Raw genomic sequence first — 25,413 nt, forward strand, 5'->3', positions numbered from 1 at the left:
GAAGGTGATTCTTGTGGTGAAGTCTGACAAGATCACGGACCACTTTAGTGTGTTGCATTCGCCACAAATGCGATTCTCTAAGCAAAGTTCTATGATCCTTTGTCTCCTTCTTGCTCTTCTTTGTACTCAACATCCGCAGGGGAGTAGGCCTCCTAGCAGCACTTTGTTTCTGAAAAAGAAAAATTAATATTAATTGTGTCTGGATTCTCCAAATACCACTCAGTTGCTTTTAACAGTGAGCTTATGTTTAACCAACTTATCAGATTCTCTTAAAACCAATTTTATCTCATTTACTTTCATCCTACTAGACCAAGAGGCAAGAAACAAGGAGCACCACACTTGTGGCTCAGTTTGTTGAGCATCGGGCTGACGTGCGGGAGGTCGCGGGTTGGAACCCCCGCCGGATCGACACTCAGGATCTTAAAATCACTGAGGAGAAAGTGCTGCCTTTGTAACGGCATCTCCAAATGTTTAGACTCTCTAGTCTTCTTGGACAAGGTCTATAAACTATAGGCCCCGTCTCACAAATATCTTCTATGTTCATAAGTTCCCTGTCGGACGTTACAGGAGCAAGGATTAAGGAGCAAGGATGGCACAGTCGGTTAGTGCGCGGCCTTGGTGCAAGAGGTCCTGAGTTCGATTCCCGGATCTCACATCCTTGTTTCGACTTCTTTCCTTTCCGTGTAGCTAAGTAGCTTTAAATACCCGTAATACGGAGCACTGATGGCGAGGGGGGAGGAAAATGAGCGCACCGTCGACCTCAGGTTTGTCAGTTGAATTACTGTTACGAGTTATCGACGTTAAATATGGTTGCTTTACTTTACTTTACTTTACACACTATTCGAAAAGAGTAGGGGATGGAGTCCACGGTGTTGTTGCTATCCTGTTCTCTTCATCAGAAGTGACCGGCTTGTCTCTAAAAAGGCTTATGGTGTATGAGGCCAGGTAAGCAGAAACAGCAAGAAGTCTAGATGAAGAGCAATCCCAAGCGAGCATCAAAGCTCTTTTAAGTGCATATCACAATGTTTTTTTACTCGATAGTTCATGTACCGGTTGTCCTAATGTCTCATTTTTGTGTTTCTCTTCATTGGAGATGTATGTCACCCACATCCTGGTGGCAGCATCGGCGATGAGAGGCCTGCGACAGGTGGATGCAAATAAATATCAGCTTACCTTTGCTAACAAGGGTCCTAACATTTACCCTCCCCCCCCCCCCCCCACCACCCCCATACAGAACGCAAAACCAAGTCTTATGTTTGCACCAACACTTGCAGTAATTTGGAAGCAATAAAAGGCCTTCAATGGAACTAAGCTTTGATAGATATAGTAGTTACAAACAAAAGATAAGGGGAAAAATAGGCACGCATTGCGTACATGTGGTAGTACAGTAACTTGATTCAGTGCTTTTTTGCATACCTGTCAACTGAGCTGTATTTTGTTTCAAGGAGTCATTGCGTAATGTTTAGCTCTAATAGTACACGATATCGTTTTGATATCGTAAATCATTCTAGTGCTATGGTAAATGTCTTAGGTACAGTACCGCTCGAAACTATTAGTGCATTTGCACGCGGTGATACCGCGAAATCACCTAGGTTGGACGAAAACCGCAACCGAGGCAAAAACGAAAGCAACCGAATGCCGCGGCCGATTTAATAGTTTCGAGCGGTACTGTACTAGTAAAATACTAAACCCAGAAAGATTGAAGAAACTAAACGGAAACGAGAAACATTGGCTTCGAGGCTGTCATGTAGTTTGCTTCAATCTCTTTTTGACAGCAAGTTTAAGGGTGTGCTCTGATCGTCTGACAGCTGTTCACGACAAAATTTACTGAAATTTAAACCTGTCTGGCGGGGTTAGTATCTGGATGGGTGACCTCACATATAGGACTTGCTGTCAGAAAGTTAGGACCGAAAATTCTGTTTTTATATTTGCGCTCAAAAATGCGAAATAAGCAAGGTACAGATTTTGTTGGCTTGCTTTATGAAAAAAAAAATTGACGCCAAAGTAAATAAATATTGATACACAGTTTTTAGCAGGTATCGATCGAGAATTAAAAAAAAAAGCCATCAGCGACAACAAAACAACAAATTTTGTTCTGTGCATATAAAAACTTGCCGGCAGCGAAAAACATTTTGGAGATTTTTGCTATGTTCAACGCGCAATACGTACAAAAGTGCACTACCACAACAAAAATTAATAATGATAAGGTAAAGAAAGTGAAGAAAACGTCAGGTTTAATTACCTGACAGATTTCAAGTCCAGGTTTAAATTCGTTCCTCCACCCACTGCCACCGGCCTAAAGAAACGAATAATTAGAAAGTGCAATATTGTTAATAAACGTAAAAGTTGCCGAAATCCCACTTGGATTTTGTGAAAAAACACCTCATCTTACATGTGTTCCACATAATCCAATGTCTTGTACGAAGTAAAGCTTGGCTTGGGAAGAGAAATTTTAAAAACATCATCGATTGCCTGAAAACAAAGGTATTGAACAGATGAGAACCAGTGTTTTGATCTGGTCTGCAGCCAGGCATTTCTGTTAATAAAATGAGATAAAATATCGTGAAAGTTGACTCTGGCTAAAAAAAACGAGTAACTCGGACGTTTCGGTTACTCCTGTAACCTTCTTCAGCAAAATGTGAATACGCCTCAAGGACCTTTTGCTGAAGAAGTGAAGAAGGTTACAGGAGTAACCAAAACGTCCAAGTTATTCGTCTTTTATAGCCAGAGTCAACGTTTACGATATTTTATCTCATTTTGTTAACTGATAGGAACCGTTGTCAATTAAACAAACAACCCTGACAAAATGAAATGCTTCGACGCCTACTGCAACAAAAAAGGAGATAAGTTTCATACGCCTCAATGCAAACAAATCAAAAATACGTCCATCCATCTATATTTCATTTCTTTACTCCATTTCACTTAGGTGACAACATGAACGCATTCTCGTGCCCAGAGCCCTCAATTTCTTTTGGCACGTGGTCGGAGACTACGTGACCAAAAGAAACGGAGGGCTCTGGGACGAGAATGACATCAACGTGCTTGGACTTCAAGCAGACTCAGCAGTTTACAATTTAACGTGTGTCATAGAACTGGAAAAAGCAGCCAGGCCACGAGTACAAGATTTCCTCACACAACCTCATTGGGATTTTGCTGCATCGCTACAGGAAACTGAGTAGCCTCATGCAGGTAAACCTCCAACTGATTAGTGAAAATGTTCAAGAGCAATGAGAAGAAATCCCTGACCATTAAAATGTGTATCACCTCAAATACCCCTTTCCACTGAACAATTCTCTGCACATATCTAACACTCATTATTTGTCAAGTGAAGCTATGAGACTCGCAATTATGAACGCAATTCTCGCAATTGCGTAGAGAAGCCTGAAAAATTCAGGACTTTCATAACTCCGAGGACCATAGCTTCACTTGATTTCATATCCGCAGTTCACTATATGATTCATTTCATATATCATTTCGTTCATTGATTTACTCATCACGGGAACACTTCAATCCACAAATGACCAGCTCCCAACATCAGTGGCTTCATAGCTCAGTTGGTTACAGCGTTGCACCGGTATCGCGAAGTCACGGGTTGAAACCCCGTTGAAGTCCGGACTAAATTTTTCAGGCATCTCTACACAATTGCTAAAATTGCGTTCACAAATGCGAGGATCATAGCTTCGCTTGATTTCATGTCCGCATCAGTTTAATATATGATTCATTTCATATATCATTTCGTTCACTGATTCATCATTTGGTTCGCTAAACTTTCTCCTTTAAAGTCATCGTTTTAAAGGCTCCTAAAACTAGTTATAATTTGATCTACGACCGCGCAAGGGAGAAGAATAGGTTTAAAAATACCGGGCTAACGTCACAGAATGTTTAATTGCATTGTAAATGTGCGCTCAGCTGACCGCTCCCAACAAGGGCTTTTCAGGATCAACCGGCTCAACAGGATCGGACCGGACCGAATTGCATTGTGATAGTTACTTGAAAACAGCTATGCAAAGTAATTTGTTGTGACGTCAACCCGGTTTTGAGCTCATTCCCCTTCATTGCTCTGTCATGGATCAAAAATTGACCACTTTTTCCGTCTTTCAAAGCGAACAAAAAAGTGAGTAATCAATGAAAAGTTTCTAAAAATAACACAATATATTTGGGAAGATTTCGGAGAAAAATAAAGTGGAAAAGATTGTTGAGGTGATAGGCACCTTAAGTATTACATAAAAAAATGTTTCCCACCTCCCTTTTATTCTGTAAGAATATGTCCCAGACTCTCTCTGCAGCAGCTGCAAGAAGTCTGGTACAACTGGATTCTTCTTCTCGTTCAACAGCAGCTTCTATCTCTTCACCAACATCCGGAGAGCTGCTAACAGCACCTAGTTTTGAAGTACAAGGTACACAATTATCAGCGCTTGTATCTAAGATGCATAAAGACAAACAAACACAACAAAATGCATTGAAGTATGTCTGACAGGTGCCTTTACCGTTACAATAGCTTTGAAGAGAATGTATGGATAATCACCTTCTGAGTCTTTATTTTCTCTGGATTTTTTGACATCATTTGCGCCAAGAGATTTATGAGTTCCCATAACGAGCAGCCAGTGACACAAGCCCATGATAAATTCTGGTTCATTGTTTACAGGTGCAAATACTAGTTTATGGTTTGTTGTCAAAATGTGAAGGAACTCAAGCAGACTCGTTTGGTCTAGGGAAAGAAAAGCCGAAAACATGGTGTAAATATGAGATAGACAATGATTCTAAACAAGGCTTTTGCAATTTCTTCCATAAATCCAGGGTGTTTACTAAGTTGAAAGAGAAAAACAGCAGAATGAGCAGCTCCTAAAGTTTGCACTAATATTACTAGTTTACCTAAATGGTAGAAAAGCTGCCGAGGAGAAGGGAGATGTCCAATTACGCTTGCGGTAATTTAGCGACGGTTTATGCGTGGAATTGAAGGGAGATTTTAATAGGTCTTGAGCAGGGACGATACAAAACGTGGACCCCCAAACTGGACCCCAAACTGGACCCCAACTGGACCTCCTTTTGGAACCCACTGGTGCGTGACAAGAAAGAAAACAATAGATGGTTTTCACAGTGACGTCATCAAATTCTGAAATCAAATCGCAAGGTCTTCTGAACCTTTATCTTAAAGAGGTTGAAGATGACCTAGTAATAAATCTTTTTTCAAGTTTCCAGTTCCGTGTCGTCTTTCGTTTCGGAAATACAGCATTTTGAATTTCCGAAATGTCACCTTGCGTGACATCATGATACAAAGATATTTGGGGGTTGGAAAAAAAAAAGTAAGCCCCTATGAATCTCAGCAGTTTGAGCTTTTAAAGTACATTAGGAGATGTTTTCATACACATGTAAAGTGGAACACCGCCTAACGGCCACCTCGGTAATACGGTCACCTCGTTATTGCGGCCACTTCTTTTTGACCCGGCAAAGCGGCCCTACATTCTCTTATAGAAACCCTCGTTAATGCGGTCACCCGTTAATACGGCCGACGGCCACAATTTTAAATCCCAAACAGTAGAATCCTCTATAATTTCACCCCGTTAACACCGCCACTCGCGCTAAATTAAGAAAACCAAAACGCCTGTGACACGGTAATCGAACAGCCGATTTACTTTACAAAGTACTATCAGCAACACTCCTCCCTGTTTTCATCACAAACATGATTTGACACTACTGTAACATCCAGTGAGGCAAATCGCGAAGAGATTAAGTCATTGTGCTTTCATCAAAAACACGATTGATACTCAAGTCTTTCGGTTAGGTAATTATGGCAGCTTCCGTTTTTTAGAGGCATAAGCTGGGCCTGTTCTTGTTTTGATTTTAGGCTCAGAACCAATTTGCAGCGTTTTACCTACTGAGCGAAGTTTCAAGTATTTGATACAATTATTGTACGTACATTGCTTATTAAAGAGAAAAACGTTACGGCCCCTTAGTCATGAATTTCACTCTACCCCGGTAATACGGCCACCCCCTTAATATGGCCAATTTTTTTTAGGCCCGTTGATGACCGTATTAACGGGGTTCCACTGCACTTTATCTCATGAAAGTAAGCGCTTTCATTGCAAAGTGAACTCCAGATGTTTTCGTTGATTACCGGATGTCATATTGGTGGACCACATGGCGTCTCCATACAAAAGTCTATAAAGTTGCGTGAAAGCGCTTCAACAAATAATTCAAAAACCATGAACCGCACAGATTTGGAGCGGTGGTTAAAAGATTTGTTTCCTGCAACATTGCAAGTTCTTTGCCTTTTTCAGTGAACGATTTCAGTCGAATTTACTGTTTGTTGCTTGACATTATAAACATTTCTGATAACAGAGCAGGCTCTTTTCTCGCGCATCTTAATTCCTCCATTCGCGCACAACGAAAATTCTTTGCGCCTTTGGCCACAATCCCTTGCGCTTCGAAGAAAAATGTGTTCTTCTCCTGATTAGAGAGCTGCCTCGTTCGTTCGCTTCAGGCTCGCTCACTGCGGCATCAATTAGAAGATGATATGGGAACTTGCTCTCTCAGATTATTTTACCACTAAAGGGCAGTGCTTTGCATCGATAAAAGCTGGGTATTTAATTCACAGAGCGGTTCCCAATCAATTGTCAATGCCGGTCAGTGCCGACCAACCCCACTAATGCCCACAGTTGAGTAGATTGCCTCCGTTTGGCCGCCAAAAGCGTTTCAATGCCCCAGGGACCTGTTACGTATGGTGTGTAGAAGGTACAAGTTAAAATCTCAGGATGCAGTTACCTGTTAACCGGCCCAGTGGCCTTGAGAGCTGAAATAGAATTGTCCTGTTGAGTGAGTGATAGGCACTGTCTAAGGACACATTCTGACCTATGAATGAAAAGGTGAAAAGATAGAGCGACAAAAGACAATGTTAGAATGAGTTTGGTTAGACTTTTAATTCCTCCCATTGGAGGAAAAGACATTGGCCCAGTCTCAACCACCATGTTTGCAAAGTAAGCAGGATTTTTGAGAACCCACAGGCTATTTGCAAAGAATGAAGTTAGGTGCATTTGAGAATTACAAAATGGAATAACATTATCTTAAGCAACAGCTAATGAAGTCATCAATATCGCCAAAGTAAATCAAAATCAATCACCTTTCACTCCTTCAATCATGCTGGTTAGGAAGTTGAAAACAGTCTTATACCCTTGAACAAAGTTTCCTGAAAAATCCAGGAAGAAAAGACATGGCCTTTAATACACATACTTTTTACCAGATTTTTTATAAGTTCCTTAATTTTAAAATAAAACTAAGTGTTTGTAGTCTGCAGCTACATTGCAACTGTACAGAGTACATTGTCATTTTGACAATATTGTCAAGCGAATCTGGCATGGCCACAGACCATTTTTGCTGTCTTGGACAATTATAAAATGGACCTAATTATTCTTAACCTTAAGAATAAGGAAGTGACATGAGTCTCAGTCAGGCAAATAGCCACTGTGCTCAATAAATGCGGAGGTACAGTATAAAGGGTATAAACAATAGCTGACTGAGCAACTGAAGGTGATAGTTTGGGTTAGAGTGAACTTTTATCAGCACTGTTGGAGAGCCAACAAATACTTCTTCTAACAATCCATTTGATACAAAAAAGTTGGTTCGATTTTCACAATGTTATCCAACATAGCTACATGAGAAGATATCTAAATGATCAGACATATTAGTTGGCCAGTAATGTTGAGATGTTAGCGTGTCAGAGATTTAGCTGATTGAACTTGAGTATAAAATTTCTTACTTACCAACCCAGAGTTTGTCAACAACTTTGGAAGCGAAAGTGAAAGCATTTGCCACTATCTTTCCATGATTTCCTGGCCCAGCAGAAGGGTTGGAGAGAAGGTTGCCGCCAAGAAAGTAATCAATCTGAGCGCAAAGTACTTCTGTCTGAAATTCTGCTAGTTGTGGCTGGGAACATTTAGTTGGATAGGACTGAAACAAATGTAAATATTTCATTTTACTGAAGACTTCATAACTGATCAAGTAGCTTGACAAAAAAGTTAATTTTGTCGATGGGTTTTTGACTGGATAACCCATTCACCCCTCAGGCGACCAAGGACTCCCCCAGGTTTCGAGTAAAATCGGCTGGCGTTAGACAGAGTAAAATCTGTTAAGCCTCACTCCCAGGAGTCAATGGGTTAAAAGAGAAGATGAACGTTATCCAAAAAAATGAATAAAAAATATCTTTCAGTACGAACAATGACTCCGTGATATTCAACAATCACTGAACAATAGCGTTCCTAACAGGCAACCAAGGACCTTCTTAGCTCCAATGCAAAACCAGCTTATATGATACTCGTCGGAGCTATAATTTCTGTCATAATTCATTGTAACATGCACGTAAATATAATAGCCAGTACTTAATTTTCTTATTCGAAAATAGGAAACCCAAGTTCTTTGCCCCTCTATGTTGAGTTTAACAGTGAAGGAGGGGAAGGGGAAAAAGTGTGTTCAATGTTAAAACACTTGTAATCGAGACTATAGGTCATTCATTAAACGACTAAAATAAGGTGAAACTGAGTCAAATTTACCGTCTGCTGTAATATTAGGACTGTAATAGTCAAAATATGTTTACCGAAAGAGCATTTAAACTACGAATCAGAAGGTCAGATTCAATTTCTGTTTTTCTAAGTAGCCCTAGATTATTATTGACAAATCAATCTCTTTACACATGTTTATTGCTTGCAGCCTAACTTGTGATCAATGTACTGTAGTAGGACATTGTGAACTGAACTGGTTAAAAATTACGGCTGCCTCGTTTTCAGGTATCAATAAATTATTTTTAATATTTGACACCAAAGCATCGGCAACACAATAATGTCTAACACATGGTAAGGTGAAGTGTTCTCGGACAGTTGATAATGATGTATCTATCACACTTTGATTGGTCAACACACACAAAAAAATGTAACATGGTTTAGACAATTAAGTTTCATGAAGTGCTCCACTGCTCAATTTGATTGCCAAGTTGTAGCACCTTGCTTGTTTGACCTTAGTGTTGGGGCTTGTGCTCCTGTAAGTCACAGTACAGCCCCTAGAATAGGTTACCATAAGGTACATATCCACATAATTCACGGCCTAAAAAACAAGAGAAGTCTAAAACAAGAGAAGTCTAAAACACACAAGGTTACCTCCAAAATGCTATCAATGACGATATGACCTTTGTAAGCAGTAGGTAATGTAAGAGAGTCTGTCATGATAACTCTGAGGAACTCAAACACACACTTTCTTGCTGGATGAGTACTCAGCAGGGTCCTAGATAGAGATGATACCAGCTCACCATGGTTCTCAAACAGTTCTTCATCTTCACTATCAACAAGCTGAAAATTTGTCAAATACAGAGAATTACTGTTAGATAGTTTAACAGCAAAGCTTTACATTGACTCTTTGACACTGCTGTTTGCATAATTCTTACCCTGAAAGAGAGCAAAGGGTAACAACCAGCGGTAGTCCAAAAGAGCTTACTGGCAGGTCACTTGCTTGTAATGATGAGTTGACGACCCAGTTCAATGGTGAATCGAAAGTGAAATCTCAGAGTTGAATATAGATCTATGCTTGACAGTAGTTTTTGGCATATTTCTCGAAATAGTGAATCGTAGGAGAACAATGAGAGAAGCACCCAATATCAATAAAAAAACTTTTTGATAAGGAAATTGGTCTAAAGGTGGCTTTCAAACTTTCCCTGTAATTTTAATTCCCAGTAAAACCCTAGTTCACTGTACCTTTTGAAACTTTGCCATTTTCCTTGCCTTGGGAAACAGAACAGCAACTAGCTTCTCCAAGAATTCTTGAGTGCTGCACACAATACTGAAGGCAGTGATATTGCGATACAAGAATAACAGGAATTGAATGAGGGTAACTGGATACTCTCTCAGCCATGAATTATCCCCAGTATCTTCCCATGCCTGCAAGACAGAGAATTTATGCACATTTATTAGATCTGAGCTCGAAGAGTGTGGGAACTAAATTCGACATATCAAGACAGTGAAGTCTCCACCAACCTCATTCACCATGCTGTGTGCCATGGCAAGCAACACATATGCTGCTTCTGGGCAGTAAATGTTATATAAAACAGGCTGCTGAGGACTAGGGGTGGGAAGCTTAACTCCTGAAGATGAGGGGGACCAAAACACAGAATACAAACTGTCCCAGTCAAACTGGGCACCAGAATAAACATCTGAAACAACATAACAAACAAATCCTTGTGGATGAAATTGTAATTGATTTGTAAAAAAGGTAAAGGTCTGGTAAATCACACCTAATCGCAAGTAAATCCATTTCATCATATTTCTCACCTGACACAGGGTGCCCAAGCAAAAGGGCAATCACAAGGTGATAAATCTCTGGAATATCAATGTGTTTGGGTAGCAGCTTGTCCAGCATCAGAAATCCAGGAACACTGCAAACGTCCCTGTTAACCTGATACTTTTCTTGGTTGTCAGCAACAGAGCCCACATTAAAACCTGCACAGAAGAGTACATGAAAAAGGTACAAAGTAAAAAGTAAAGGACAGCTTGCGTAGCTTCATTGACCCACCTACATGTTACATTTTCTTAGAAATACATGTATGATGTCCATAATATTTGCTAAAAAAGTTGTTTAAAAAAGGAGAAAAATAAATAATAAAGGACCATCCCACAACCCATATATTTTGTGTTTCAAGTAGTTTCCTAAATGGGGTTGCAAAGTTGATTATTAGGCCCTCACAGATTATGTACTTGCAAAGGCATAATTTATTAAGTATTTTTAAAGCATTACCAGGTTAGTTTCTAAAGAAACTTTGTGCAGCTTCAGTGGAGGGGGCAGCACAAAAACAATGCGCGGGACATTATCATCTGCTTCGCGTCTGAAAAATCATGCTTCGCTCGCCAAAACATTTTCTCCTGGGATTCTCGTAAGGTCGACTTGTGGCAAGTCACACGTTTTTATCCGTTGAAGACAGCAGTTCAGTTTGTCGAAAGCTCATAGTCTTTTTAAAATTTTTACCAGAGAACGATTATTCTTATTTCTTATCAAACAAGTTGATTAAGGTAAATAACAACTCTTAGAAAGATTTGTGTGTTGACGTTTTTGAGGATTTACCCTCCATCACAGCTATGGTGAATAGACAGCTGTTCATTTCCCGGGGAAAAGTGCTTGGGTATCCAGCACTTACAAAATTTAATGTTGTTTATATTATTTTGATGTTATGGTCAAAAGACTTCAGTCAGCATGAATTTAGCTCTATGAAGATGCCTGTAAAACCCTGGTCCTTATTTCCCATCCCATCATCCCATGAGGATGACATAATGGTCAAAAACCATAGTGGTTTTATGCAGTTCCTTTCTTTTTAACATTGTAGACAGAATTTTTGTTACAAAGGTTAGAGAAAATATGGTTACCTTAAATAAAAGAAAAAAGGTTGTGTAGCAACATTTCACAAGTCAATGTGCTTTGAGCAAAAATTAACATGCTTCATATTAATTTTGTACAATTAAGGCAACTGAAAACATGATTGTACTATGTTGTATCAAAGGAATCAGTCACTGAAGAAAGCACTCAGAAAGCTAGAGTCGTTGCTCTTACCTGCCACAACGTAAGTGGTTTTATTAAGCATAATGTCAGTGCCATCAAGCCAGCTGCCAGTGCTGAGTCCCTCCTTAAACCTGTTAAGTGTAGGCAAACTGCTTAGAATGGTCACAAGGATACGAGTTGCACGGACCACGGTAGTGTTGTGAAGATGTGCTTGCAAAAACAAAAGCAGCCAGTCAAATCCCAGGGTTTCCTGAAGAGCATCTGAAAAACTGAACAAATAATACCCAGGGTTTGTTTCATTGAAAAGAAAGGACAATCTTCAAATAAAAGCACTGTGTTCCTTTTTTTTTAATGCTGATTTGTAGCCAACATTATTCCTAAAACTGTTTAACTGTTTAATATGTGGTCCATGTTAGACCAAGAAAATCCAATACCATAGCAATGATTTTCTTTGAGACATACCTCGTACCTTTAATTTCTTTATCATTATAATATACGTGTGAAAGCAGCATGGTAAGTGATTATGGTGGTGGACTTGTAATCCAGATTTCCAGACTTCAAGTCCCCCGCTGAAGTGAAGTGAAGCTATTAGACTCTCCCCTCAGGGCTTTTCAGGACTAATTTACAATGCTTTACGGGGGACTTTAGCCAGACTGCTTATTACACAGTTTACAGTTAACTTTTAAATGTTGCTATTCAGAGTGACTTAAAGTGAAATGAACACATCGCATCAGTAGTTGCTAAGGCATCGAAACGCTTGCACATCCTACGTGTTTTACGTCCGGGCAGTGTCCCAGCAGCTTAAGTGTAGAACGGAGTGGCATAAAAGAAGCTTTTTTCCTAGCGCAATAATTTCCTTTAATAATAATATTTAGAATCTACATTTTTATATATTTTTTATATTCAATATGGTTTTTGATGTTTTTTTAAAATTGTAAATACACATTGTAATTCATTTTTAAATGCGAAAATGTGTTTTTAGGAAGTGAAAGATGCCCCTGTCCAGATAAGGTCAGACCACAACAATGGGGACTACATCCCTTATTCTTATCGAATAGTGAGTGGGTTCTTTAACGTCCCATACTATTTAATTTCCAACAAGGGCTATGAGATGGGACCTCTGGTTTGCAGTCCTTATCTGAGAAGACTTGAAAGTCTAACCATTAATTTGCAGATGTAATTACAAAGGCAGCACTTTCTCCTCAGTTCAAGACCCTGAATGTTGGTCCTCCTGCATGACAGCCTGATGCTCAACCAACTGAGCCACTGGTGTGCAGCTGCAATCGGCGTCAAAATTGTTGAGACACTCTTATCCTTTAGAGTCGATTTCAAGCTCAGTGCGAAAATGGCCCCCTCCCCTGCACCCTTAGGACAATGTTGTGTTTTTCTGTTTTCTACGAGCCTTGTCGACAGCGGTACAACATTGATTAGGGTGGGGGAGGGAGGGGTATCGCGGAAACATACTGTTTGGACAAGTTTTCTTTGCAAACAATGAATATTTCGTTGCCAGTGTGCTCTGTTGGCAACTGTCTCAACTAATTTTGTCGCCGATTGTCTGTTTCAGAAAACGTCTTTTATACCCTTTATACGGGCACCTATAGTCCACTCTGTCTGTCAATATGACCACATGAGTGAAAGACTTTTTACTGGTCTAAAAAAATGTGGATAGTTTATTATTCTTGTTTTCAAATGTGACAAATGCGTTGTCCTGTGCGAAGCGAAGATTGTGACGTAAGTGCAAGGGACCTGTTCATTTTTGCCTTCTTTTATACGCTATTTGTGAGTAGCATTAAAGTATGGATTTGGTAAAGGGTTATGCCTCTAACTCCAGTTCATCAGAAGAAGCGGATTTTGTTGGTCGAAGCGGTGTCGCAGATGAACGCGAAACAGACATGGTGGCTGTTACAGCCGGGGAACACAGTTACTTTCCACGCTCAAATTGCTACGTCGGTGCAAAAAGACCTTCCACATTGTCGCAGATGCTTTGCAGAGCTGGTTTTGGTGGGAAATGAATGTTTTTGGGAGTAAGGAAACAATATTTTCTCATTTACCACGAGTAACCACGAGTAACCACAAGATTATTATAAAAAGATAATGTAATTATTCTACTTGTTAATTATGGTTACTCGAGGTTACTCGTGGTTACTCGTGGCCACTCCTCCGCGGAGTTCCTAAATCAGAGTACAGCACTGTTTGCTGTTCTTTTTTTGTCCCAGGAGTTATAAACTGTCTTTGCTATTAATTTTATATTTCCCTCTTTTTTATGGCTCATACCCCTTGTAACAAGTTGAAATGGAATTATGTATGGTGAATTTCAAAAGGGAATGCTAAACGTCACGCAATGTTCCGAAAGTATCACTTTATTTCAAGGTATGTCAAATCTAAAACACTGCACAAATCGTCTTGAAATTATCATTATTTAGTACGATGTCCTTTCTCTCAATAATAAGCGTTTGTGGCGTGAACTTAACTTCGCTGGACGTTCGACATTCACATTTTGGCCGTTGTAATTGACGTTCTCGGTAGTGATTACTTGCATTAAAATTTCTCATTTTTTAGAATGCGGTACATAGAAGCCCGTGAGATATCACTTTCCCTGACAATATCATTCACTTTCCGCCCTTCGCAAATAGATGGCAAGCGTATACATGCCCTTATCTCGTTAGAAATGTTTTGTGTGAAAACCATGTTCAACACTGAAATGTCTGCAATCACACCAGTGATTGTTACATCACCGTAATAAAGAAAAGGTGATTTATATATGTTCTGATTCCTATATGACATGACAACGCATAAAGACGCTATTAAAATGTGTATATTTCATATATTAATGCAAAAAAAAAGCTTATCAGAAGTCGTCGTTACACTTCATACAAAGTTTTTTCATACAGACAATCGGCATCAAAATTGTTGAGACACTCTTATCCTTTAGAGTCGATTTCAAGCTCGGTGCGAAAATGGCCCCCTCCCCCGCACCCCCAGGACAATGTTGTGTTTTCTGTTTTCTACGAGCCTTGTCGACAGCGGTACAACATTGATTAGGGTGGGGGAGGGAGGGGTATCGCGGAAACGTACTTTTTGGACAAGTTTTCTTTGCAAACAATGAATATTTTGTTGCCAGTGTGCTCTGTTGGCAACTGTCTCAACTAATTTTGTCGCCGATTGTGGCCACTGGGTGGATTTCCCAATGACTCTGCGCAAATCCTGGAACATAGAAGCAAGTTTCTTCAAGACTCTCAAGTCTTCTCATATTATAGTAATGTTACTGTAGTGGAGACCACATGGGCAAGTTCTCAGGTTGCCATTCCAAGTTCCCAGAGTTTGAGTTAGGGTTACCCTAACCCTAACCCTAGGACAGTATTGCTACCAACAATGATATATTTATTTATTACAGTACCTCTGATCCAGTTCACCTCCTTCAGCATGGATCAAACAAAGAATAAGTTCAAGCATGACATTACGCAAGCAGATACGCCTTGGAGACCACACCTCCTCGACTCCTACCACCTCATCGCTGGTTTCACTTTGTGTTACAGCATCCAGATTAAGTTCATTTTCATTCAAAGGATTGCCTGGTAAAGTTGACACCAGAAACTGGCCAACCTGAGAACCAGATTAATTGAGTTCTGAGCAATATGAGTTTAAATAATAATATAGTTAGTTTTAGATTGTGCTCAAGTTACAGTTGACCATTGCGCAAAAATCCAATCCATCCGTTATTTCGCTGGTGAAACGTACTGATGTGATCTTTTTTTACTGAAAAGGTGTTACATTTATTCTATTATAAGGGGCTGGTTTTAACCCGAATGCTATTCAATTCATACCAAAAGTCAAATAAGCCACACAAAAAATAGGATTGCTAACTCTTTTGTATGTTAAAGCAATAATATCATTTTGCAAACCTCAAAAGGTTTTTCCTGTCACTTGTGTTGCTTAACAGCCACTGATAAAACACTGGCAAATAGTATGTGCTGTTGCATCTGTCACACTGTCATCTTGCAGAACAAACAACAGCTTGGGCACCAAATTGAGCTTCTGCATCAGTTCAGCATTTGTTACGGATTCACTGAACACACAAAATTCACATCAACTTAGGTGATATCAAGGATCATACCCTTAATCAAAAGCATGTAAGAACATTAATGATGAGAAAGATCTGCAAAATAATAATTGTCTGATCAAACCCAGTGAGAATTCTCTCCTTTTCAGGTTGTGATAAGGAAAAAATAAAATCTTCATCAAATTGCCATCACAGAAAGCACTTGAAATGTTTCCAGCAAGTACCTTCCTGGTCCTAAAAGTTCCAAAAAATGTGAGAATAGTGAACGTTGCAAGTCAGCTGGGGCTTCTCGCCACACCTAAGAAAAAAATGCAAGATTAATTCATATGCATTCTTGGTTGAAATGACCTTGGAAATAATTACTACTATTACACACAGTGATGAAATTTGAAAAGACCGTAGGAGGGCTAAACCAATTACTTAATTATCAGTATTAAATCCTTTGTTCTACTCTACAACTCCAGCAACAACGGCAGAACATTTATAAGTAGAAACACAACAATAATGCCACTTACTTCTAAAATCACAGAGGAGGTCCTTAAAGTGCTACTCTTGTTGGGTATTCCAGATGATTCTCTGGTCCGCTGTCCACTTGTCCCAACCAAAGCAAATGTTAAGTGAGAGTGTGGGTGTTCAACAAATGTTTCTTTCTTCAGGGTGGGGGAGGGAGGGGTATCCCGGAAACGTACTTTCTGGACAAGTTTTCTTTGCAAACAATGAATGTGTCGTTGCCAGTGTGCTCTGTTGGCAAATGTCTCAACTAATTTTGTCGCCGATTGTCTGTTTTCAGAAAACTTCTTTTTTATACCTTTATACGGGCACCTATAGTCCAGTCTGTCCGTCAATATGACCACATGAGTGAAAGACTTTTTACAGGTCTAAAAAATTGCGGATAGTTTATTATTCTCGTTTTCGAGTGTGAAAAAAAAAATGCGTTGTCCTGTGCGAAGCGAAGATTGTGACGTAAGTGCAAAGGACCTGTTCACTTTTGCCTTCTTTCATACGCTATTTGTCAGTAGCGTTAAAGTATGGATTTGTTAAAGGGTTATGCCTCTAACTCCAATTCATCAGAAGAAGCGATTTTGTTGGTCGAAGTGGTGTCGCAGATGAACGCGAAACAGACATGGTGGCTGTTACAGCCGGGGAACACATTTACTTTCCACGCTCAAATTGCTACGTCGGTGCAAAAAGACTTTCCACCTTGTCGCAGATGCTTTGCAGAGCTGGTTTTGGGGGGAAATGAATGTTTTTGGGAGTAAAGAAAAAAATATTTTCTCATTTACCACGAGTAACCACGAGTAACCACGAGTAACCACAAGATTATTATAAAAAGATAATGTAATTATTCTACTTGTTAATTATGGTTACTTACTCGTGTGGTTACTCGTGGCCACTCCTCCGCGGAGTTCCTAAAATCAGAGTACAGCACTGTTTGCTGCTCTTTTTTTTCCCAGGAGTTATAAACTGTCTTTGCTATTTATATTTCCCTCTTTTTTTGGGGTCATATCCCTTGTAACAAGTTGAAATGGAATTATGTATGTGAATTTCAAAAGGGAATGCTCAAAAGGGAATGCTAAACGTCACGCAATCTTCCGAAAGTATCACACTTTATTTCAAGGTATGTCAAATCCAAAACACTGCACAAATCGTCTTGTGATACACAGTTTTTAGCAGTTATCGATCGTAGAATTAAAAAAAAAAAGCCATCAGCGACACAACAACAAATTTTGTTCTGTGCATATAAAAACCGGTCCGGCATCGAAACATTTTTGGAGATTTTTGCTATGTGTCAACGGCGCAATACGTACAAAATTGCACTACCACAACAAAATTAATAATGATAAGGGTAAATAAAGTGAAGAAAAACGTCAGGTTTAATTACCGGACAGATTTCAAGTCCAGGTTTAAATTCGTTCCTCCACCCACTGCCACCGGCCTCAAGAACTAAATAATTAGAAAGTGCAATATTGTTAATAAACGTAAAAGTTGCCGAAATCCCCACTTGGATTTTGGGAAAAAACACCTCATCTTACATGTGTTCCACATAATCCAATGTCTGTGTACGAAGTAAAGCTTGGCTTGGGAAGAGAAATTTTAAAAAACATCATCGATTTGCTGAAAACAAAGGTATTGAACAGAGGAGAACCAGTGTTTTGATCTGGTCTGCAGCCAGGCATATTCCTGTTTAATAAAATGCGATAAAATATCGTGAAAGTTGACTCTGGCTAAAAACACGAGTAACTCCGGACTTTTCCGGTTACTCCTGTAACCTTCTTCAGCAACATGTGAATACGCGTCAAGGACCTTTTGCTGAAGAAGTGAAGAAGGTTACAGGAGTAACCAAAACGTCCAAGTTATTCGTCTTTTATAGCCAGAGTCCACGTTTACGAATTTTTATCTCATTTTGGTTAACTGATAGGAACCGTTGTCAATTAAACACATCACCCTGACAAAAGGAATGCTTCGAACGCCTACTGCAACAAAAAAGGAGATAAGTTTCATACGCCCAAATGCAAACAAATCAAAAATACGTCCATCCATCTATATTTCATTTCTTTACTCCATTTCACTTAGGTGACAACATGAACGCATTCTCGTGCCCATAGCCCTCAATTTCTTTTGGCACGTGTCCGGAGACTACGTGACCAAAAGAAACGGAGGGCTCTGGGACGAGAATGACATCAACGTGCTTGGACTTCAAGCAGACTCAGCAGTTTACAATTTAACGTGTGTCATAGAACTGGAAAAAGCAGCCAGGCCACGAGTACAAGATTTCCTCACACAACCTCATTGGGATTTTGCTGCATCGCTACAGGAAACTGAGTAGCCTCATGCAGGTAAACCTCCAACTGATTAGTGAAAATGTTCAAGAGCAATGAGAAGAAATCCCTGACCATTAAAATGTGTATCACCTCAAATACCCCTTTCCACTGAACAATTCTCTGCACATATCTAACACTCATTATTGTCAAGTGAAGCTATGAGACTCGCAATTATGAACGCAATTCTCGCAATGCGTAGAGAAGCCTGAAAAATTCAGGACTTTCATAACTCCGAGGACCATAGCTTCACTTGATTTCATATCCGCAGTTCACTATATGATTCTTTCATATAACATTTCGTTCATTGATTTACTCATCACGGGAACACTTCAATCCACAATGAACCAGCTCCCAACATCAGTGGCTTCATAGCTCAGTTGGTTACAGCGTTGCACCGGTATCGCGAAGTCACGGGTTGAAACCCCGTTGAAGTCCGGACTAAATTTTTCAGGCATCTCTACACAATTGCTAAAATTGCGTTCACAAATGCGAGGATCATAGCTTCGCTTGATTTCATGTCCGCATCAGTTTAATATATGATTCATTTCATATATCATTTCGTTCACTGATTCATCATTTGGTTCGCTAAACTTTCTCCTTTAAAGTCATCGTTTTAAAGGCTTCCTAAAACTAGTTATAATTTGATCTACGACCGCGCAAGGGAGAAGAATAGGTTTAAAAATACCGGGCTAACGTCACAGAATGTTTTAATTGCATTGTAAATGTGCGCTCAGCTGACCGATCCCAACAGGGCTTTTCAGGATCAACCGGCTCAACAGGATCGGACCGGACCGAATTGCATTGTGATAGTTACTTGAAAACAGCTATGCAAAGTAATTTGTTGTGACGTCAACCCGGTTTTGAGCTCATTCCCCTTCATTGCTCTGTCATGGATCAAAAATTGACCACTTTTTCCGTCTTTTCAAAGCGAACAAAAAAGTGAGTAATCAATGAAAAGTTTCTAAAAATAACACAATATATTTGGGAAGATTTCGGAGAAAAATAAAGTGGAAAGATTGTTGATGTGATAGGCACCTTAAGTATTACATAAAAAATGTTTCCCACCTCCCTTTATTCTGTAAGAATATGTCCCAGACTCTCTCTGCAGCAGCTTGCAAGAAGTCTGGTACAACTGGATTCTTCTTCTCGTTCAACAGCAGCTTCTATCTCTTCACCAACATCCGGAGAGCTGCTAACAGCACCTAGTTTTGAAGTACAAGGTACACAATTATCAGCGCTTGTATCTAAGATGCATAAAGACAAACAAACACAACAAAATGCATTGAAGTATGTCTGACAGGTGCCTTTACCGTTACAATAGCTTTGAAGAGAATGTATGGATAATCACCTTCTGAGTCTTTATTTTCTCTGGATTTTTTTGACATCAGTTGCGCCAAGAGATTTATGAGTTCCCATAACGAGCAGCCAGTGACACAAGCCCATGATAAATTCTGGTTCATTGTTTACAGGTGCAAATACTAGTTTATGGTTTGTTGTCAAAATGTGAAGGAACTCAAGCAGACTCGTTTGGTCTAGGGAAAGAAAAGCCGAAAAACATGGTGTAAATATGAGATAGACAATGATTCTAAACAAGGCTTTTGCAATTTCTTCCATAAATCCAGGGTGTTTACTAAGTTGAAGAGAAAAACAGCAGAATGAGCAGCTCCTAAAGTTTGCAACTAATATTACTATTTACCTAAATGGTAGAAAAGCTGCCGAGGAGAAGGGAGATGTCCAATTACGCTTGCGGTAATTTAGCGACGGTTTATGCGTGGAATTGAAGGGAGATTTTAATAGGTCTTGAGCAGGGACGATACAAAACGTGGACCCCCAAACTGGACCCCAAACTGGACCCCAACTGGACCTCCTTTTGGAACCCACTGGTGCGGGACAAGAAGAAAACAATAGATGGTTTTCACAGTGACGTCATCAAATTCTGAAATCAAATCGCAAGGTCTTCTGAACCTTTATCTTAAAGAGGTTGAAGATGACCTAGTAATAAATCTTTTTTCAAGTTTCCAGTTCCGTGTCGTCTTTCGTTTCGGAAATACAGCATTTTGAATTTCCGAAATGTCACCTTGCGTGACATCATGATACAAAGATATTTGGGGGTTGGAAAAAAAAAAGTAAGCCCCTATGAATCTCAGCAGTTTGAGCTTTTAAAGTACATTAGGAGATGTTTTCATACACATGTAAAGTGGAACACCGCCTAACGGCCACCTCGGTAATACGGTCACCTCGTTATTGCGGCCACTTCTTTTTGACCCGGCAAAGCGGCCCTACATTCTCTTATAGAAACCCTCGTTAATGCGGTCACCCGTTTATACGGCCGACGGCCACAATTTAAATCCCAAACAGTAGAATCCTCTATAATTTCACCCCGTTAACCGCCACTCGCGCTAAATTAAGAAAACCAAAACGCCTGTGACACGGTAATCGAACAGCCGATTTACTTTACAAAGTACTATCAGCAACACTCCTCCCTGTTTTCATCACAAACATGATTTGACACTACTGTAACATCCAGTGAGGCAAATCGCGAAGAGATTAAGTCATTGTGCTTTCATCAAAAACACGATTGATACTCAAGTCTTTCGGTTAGGTAATTATGGCAGCTTCCGTTTTTTAGAGGCATAAGCTGGGCCTGTTCTTGTTTTGATTTTAGGCTCAGAACCAATTTGCAGCGTTTTACCTACTGAGCGAAGTTTCAAGTATTTGATACAATTATTGTACGTACATTGCTTATTAAAGAGAAAAACGTTACGGCCCCTTAGTCATGAATTTCACTCTACCCCGGTAATACGGCCACCCCTTAATATGGCCAATTTTTTTTAGGCCCGTTGATGACCGTATTAACGGGGTTCCACTGCACTTTATCTCATGAAAGTAAGCGCTTTCATTGCAAAGTGAACTCCAGATGTTTTCGTTGAATTACCGGATGTCATATTGGTGGACCACATGGCGTCTCCATACAAAAGTCTATAAAGTTGCGTGAAAGCGCTTCAACAATAATTCAAAACCATGAACCGCACAGATTTGGAGCGGTGGTTAAAAGATTTGTTTCCTGCAACATTGCAAGTTCTTTGCCTTTTTCAGTGAACGATTTCAGTCGAATTTACTGTTTGTTGCTTGACATTATAAACATTTCTGATAACAGAGCAGGCTCTTTTCTCGCGCATCTTAATTCCTCCATTCGCGCACAACGAAAATTCTTTGCGCCTTTGGCCACAATCCCTTGCGCTTCGAAGAAAAATGTGTTCTTCTCCTGATTAGAGAGCTGCCTCGTTCGTTCGCTTCAGGCTCGCTCACTGCGGCATCAATTAGAAGATGATATGGGAACTTGCTCTCTCAGATTATTTTACCACTAAAGGGCAGTGCTTTGCATCGATAAAAGCTGGGTATTTAATTCACAGAGCGGTTCCCAATCAATTGTCAATGCCGGTCAGTGCCGACCAACCCCACTAATGCCCACAGTTGAGTAGATTGCCTCCGTTTGGCCGCCAAAAGCGTTTCAATGCCCCAGGGACCTGTTACGTATGGTGTGTAGAAGGTACAAGTTAAAATCTCAGGATGCAGTTACCTGTTAACCGGCCCAGTGGCCTTGAGAGCTGAAATAGAATTGTCCTGTTGAGTGAGTGATAGGCACTGTCTAAGGACACATTCTGACCTATGAATGAAAAGGTGAAAAGATAGAGCGACAAAAGACAATGTTAGAATGAGTTTGGTTAGACTTTTAATTCCTCCCATTGGAGGAAAAGACATTGGCCCAGTCTCAACCACCATGTTTGCAAAGTAAGCAGGATTTTTGAGAACCCACAGGCTATTTGCAAAGAATGAAGTTAGGTGCATTTGAGAATTACAAAATGGAATAACATTATCTTAAGCAACAGCTAATGAAGTCATCAATATCGCCAAAGTAAATCAAAATCAATCACCTTTCACTCCTTCAATCATGCTGGTTAGGAAGTTGAAAACAGTCTTATACCCTTGAACAAAGTTTCCTGAAAAATCCAGGAAGAAAAGACATGGCCTTTAATACACATACTTTTTACCAGATTTTTTATAAGTTCCTTAATTTTAAAATAAAACTAAGTGTTTGTAGTCTGCAGCTACATTGCAACTGTACAGAGTACATTGTCATTTTGACAATATTGTCAAGCGAATCTGGCATGGCCACAGACCATTTTTGCTGTCTTGGACAATTATAAAATGGACCTAATTATTCTTAACCTTAAGAATAAGGAAGTGACATGAGTCTCAGTCAGGCAAATAGCCACTGTGCTCAATAAATGCGGAGGTACAGTATAAAGGGTATAAACAATAGCTGACTGAGCAACTGAAGGTGATAGTTTGGGTTAGAGTGAACTTTTATCAGCACTGTTGGAGAGCCAACAAATACTTCTTCTAACAATCCATTTGATACAAAAAAGTTGGTTCGATTTTCACAATGTTATCCAACATAGCTACATGAGAAGATATCTAAATGATCAGACATATTAGTTGGCCAGTAATGTTGAGATGTTAGCGTGTCAGAGATTTAGCTGATTGAACTTGAGTATAAAATTTCTTACTTACCAACCCAGAGTTTGTCAACAACTTTGGAAGCGAAAGTGAAAGCATTTGCCACTATCTTTCCATGATTTCCTGGCCCAGCAGAAGGGTTGGAGAGAAGGTTGCCGCCAAGAAAGTAATCAATCTGAGCGCAAAGTACTTCTGTCTGAAATTCTGCTAGTTGTGGCTGGGAACATTTAGTTGGATAGGACTGAAACAAATGTAAATATTTCATTTTACTGAAGACTTCATAACTGATCAAGTAGCTTGACAAAAAAGTTAATTTTGTCGATGGGTTTTTGACTGGATAACCCATTCACCCCTCAGGCGACCAAGGACTCCCCCAGGTTTCGAGTAAAATCGGCTGGCGTTAGACAGAGTAAAATCTGTTAAGCCTCACTCCCAGGAGTCAATGGGTTAAAAGAGAAGATGAACGTTATCCAAAAAAATGAATAAAAATATCTTTCAGTACGAACAATGACTCCGTGATATTCAACAATCACTGAACAATAGCGTTCCTAACAGGCAACCAAGGACCTTCTTAGCTCCAATGCAAAACCAGCTTATATGATACTCGTCGGAGCTATAATTTCTGTCATAATTCATTGTAACATGCACGTAAATATAATAGCCAGTACTTAATTTTCTTATTCGAAAATAGGAAACCCAAGTTCTTTGCCCCTCTATGTTGAGTTTAACAGTGAAGGAGGGGAAGGGGAAAAAGTGTGTTCAATGTTAAAACACTTGTAATCGAGACTATAGGTCATTCATTAAACGACTAAAATAAGGTGAAACTGAGTCAAATTTACCGTCTGCTGTAATATTAGGACTGTAATAGTCAAAATATGTTTACCGAAAGAGCATTTAAACTACGAATCAGAAGGTCAGATTCAATTTCTGTTTTTCTAAGTAGCCCTAGATTATTATTGACAAATCAATCTCTTTACACATGTTTATTGCTTGCAGCCTAACTTGTGATCAATGTACTGTAGTAGGACATTGTGAACTGAACTGGTTAAAAATTACGGCTGCCTCGTTTTCAGGTATCAATAAATTATTTTTAATATTTGACACCAAAGCATCGGCAACACAATAATGTCTAACACATGGTAAGGTGAAGTGTTCTCGGACAGTTGATAATGATGTATCTATCACACTTTGATTGGTCAACACACACAAAAAAATGTAACATGGTTTAGACAATTAAGTTTCATGAAGTGCTCCACTGCTCAATTTGATTGCCAAGTTGTAGCACCTTGCTTGTTTGACCTTAGTGTTGGGGCTTGTGCTCCTGTAAGTCACAGTACAGCCCCTAGAATAGGTTACCATAAGGTACATATCCACATAATTCACGGCCTAAAAAACAAGAGAAGTCTAAAACAAGAGAAGTCTAAAACACACAAGGTTACCTCCAAAATGCTATCAATGACGATATGACCTTTGTAAGCAGTAGGTAATGTAAGAGAGTCTGTCATGATAACTCTGAGGAACTCAAACACACACTTTCTTGCTGGATGAGTACTCAGCAGGGTCCTAGATAGAGATGATACCAGCTCACCATGGTTCTCAAACAGTTCTTCATCTTCACTATCAACAAGCTGAAAATTTGTCAAATACAGAGAATTACTGTTAGATAGTTTAACAGCAAAGCTTTACATTGACTCTTTGACACTGCTGTTTGCATAATTCTTACCCTGAAAGAGAGCAAAGGGTAACAACCAGCGGTAGTCCAAAAGAGCTTACTGGCAGGTCACTTGCTTGTAATGATGAGTTGACGACCCAGTTCAATGGTGAATCGAAAGTGAAATCTCAGAGTTGAATATAGATCTATGCTTGACAGTAGTTTTTGGCATATTTCTCGAAATAGTGAATCGTAGGAGAACAATGAGAGAAGCACCCAATATCAATAAAAAACTTTTTGATAAGGAAATTGGTCTAAAGGTGGCTTTCAAACTTTCCCTGTAATTTTAATTCCCAGTAAAACCCTAGTTCACTGTACCTTTTGAAACTTTGCCATTTTCCTTGCCTTGGGAAACAGAACAGCAACTAGCTTCTCCAAGAATTCTTGAGTGCTGCACACAATACTGAAGGCAGTGATATTGCGATACAAGAATAACAGGAATTGAATGAGGGTAACTGGATACTCTCTCAGCCATGAATTATCCCCAGTATCTTCCCATGCCTGCAAGACAGAGAATTTATGCACATTTATTAGATCTGAGCTCGAAGAGTGTGGGAACTAAATTCGACATATCAAGACAGTGAAGTCTCCACCAACCTCATTCACCATGCTGTGTGCCATGGCAAGCAACACATATGCTGCTTCTGGGCAGTAAATGTTATATAAAACAGGCTGCTGAGGACTAGGGGTGGGAAGCTTAACTCCTGAAGATGAGGGGGACCAAAACACAGAATACAAACTGTCCCAGTCAAACTGGGCACCAGAATAAACAT

At 39.7% G+C, this 25,413-nt stretch overlaps 1 protein-coding gene across 1 annotated transcript in view; it reads right to left on the reverse strand.

Annotated features, from left to right (window-relative positions):
- The window catches only part of LOC138004551 (WD repeat and FYVE domain-containing protein 3-like), an 88,026-nt gene that overhangs the window by 20,257 nt on the left and 42,356 nt on the right, over window positions 1-25,413 (reverse strand). The window contains exons 23-34 of the mRNA XM_068851103.1: window positions 25,238-25,413; window positions 24,959-25,141; window positions 24,369-24,557; window positions 22,984-23,170; window positions 22,344-22,409; window positions 21,989-22,075; window positions 19,803-19,940; window positions 4,243-4,421; window positions 2,393-2,472; window positions 2,243-2,296; window positions 1,051-1,138; window positions 1-169 (exon numbers count right to left, since the gene is read on the reverse strand). The exon at window positions 1-169 is cut by the window's left edge and continues 2 nt beyond it. Coding sequence (XP_068707204.1) covers window positions 1-169; window positions 1,051-1,138; window positions 2,243-2,296; window positions 2,393-2,472; window positions 4,243-4,421; window positions 19,803-19,940; window positions 21,989-22,075; window positions 22,344-22,409; window positions 22,984-23,170; window positions 24,369-24,557; window positions 24,959-25,141; window positions 25,238-25,413 — 1,596 coding nt within the window. The remainder of the gene's footprint in view (window positions 170-1,050; window positions 1,139-2,242; window positions 2,297-2,392; window positions 2,473-4,242; window positions 4,422-19,802; window positions 19,941-21,988; window positions 22,076-22,343; window positions 22,410-22,983; window positions 23,171-24,368; window positions 24,558-24,958; window positions 25,142-25,237) is intronic.

The sequence above is a fragment of the Montipora foliosa genome, chromosome 5 (assembly GCF_036669935.1).
Source record: "Montipora foliosa isolate CH-2021 chromosome 5, ASM3666993v2, whole genome shotgun sequence".
In the NCBI taxonomy this organism is placed as follows: domain Eukaryota; kingdom Metazoa; phylum Cnidaria; class Anthozoa; order Scleractinia; family Acroporidae; genus Montipora; species Montipora foliosa.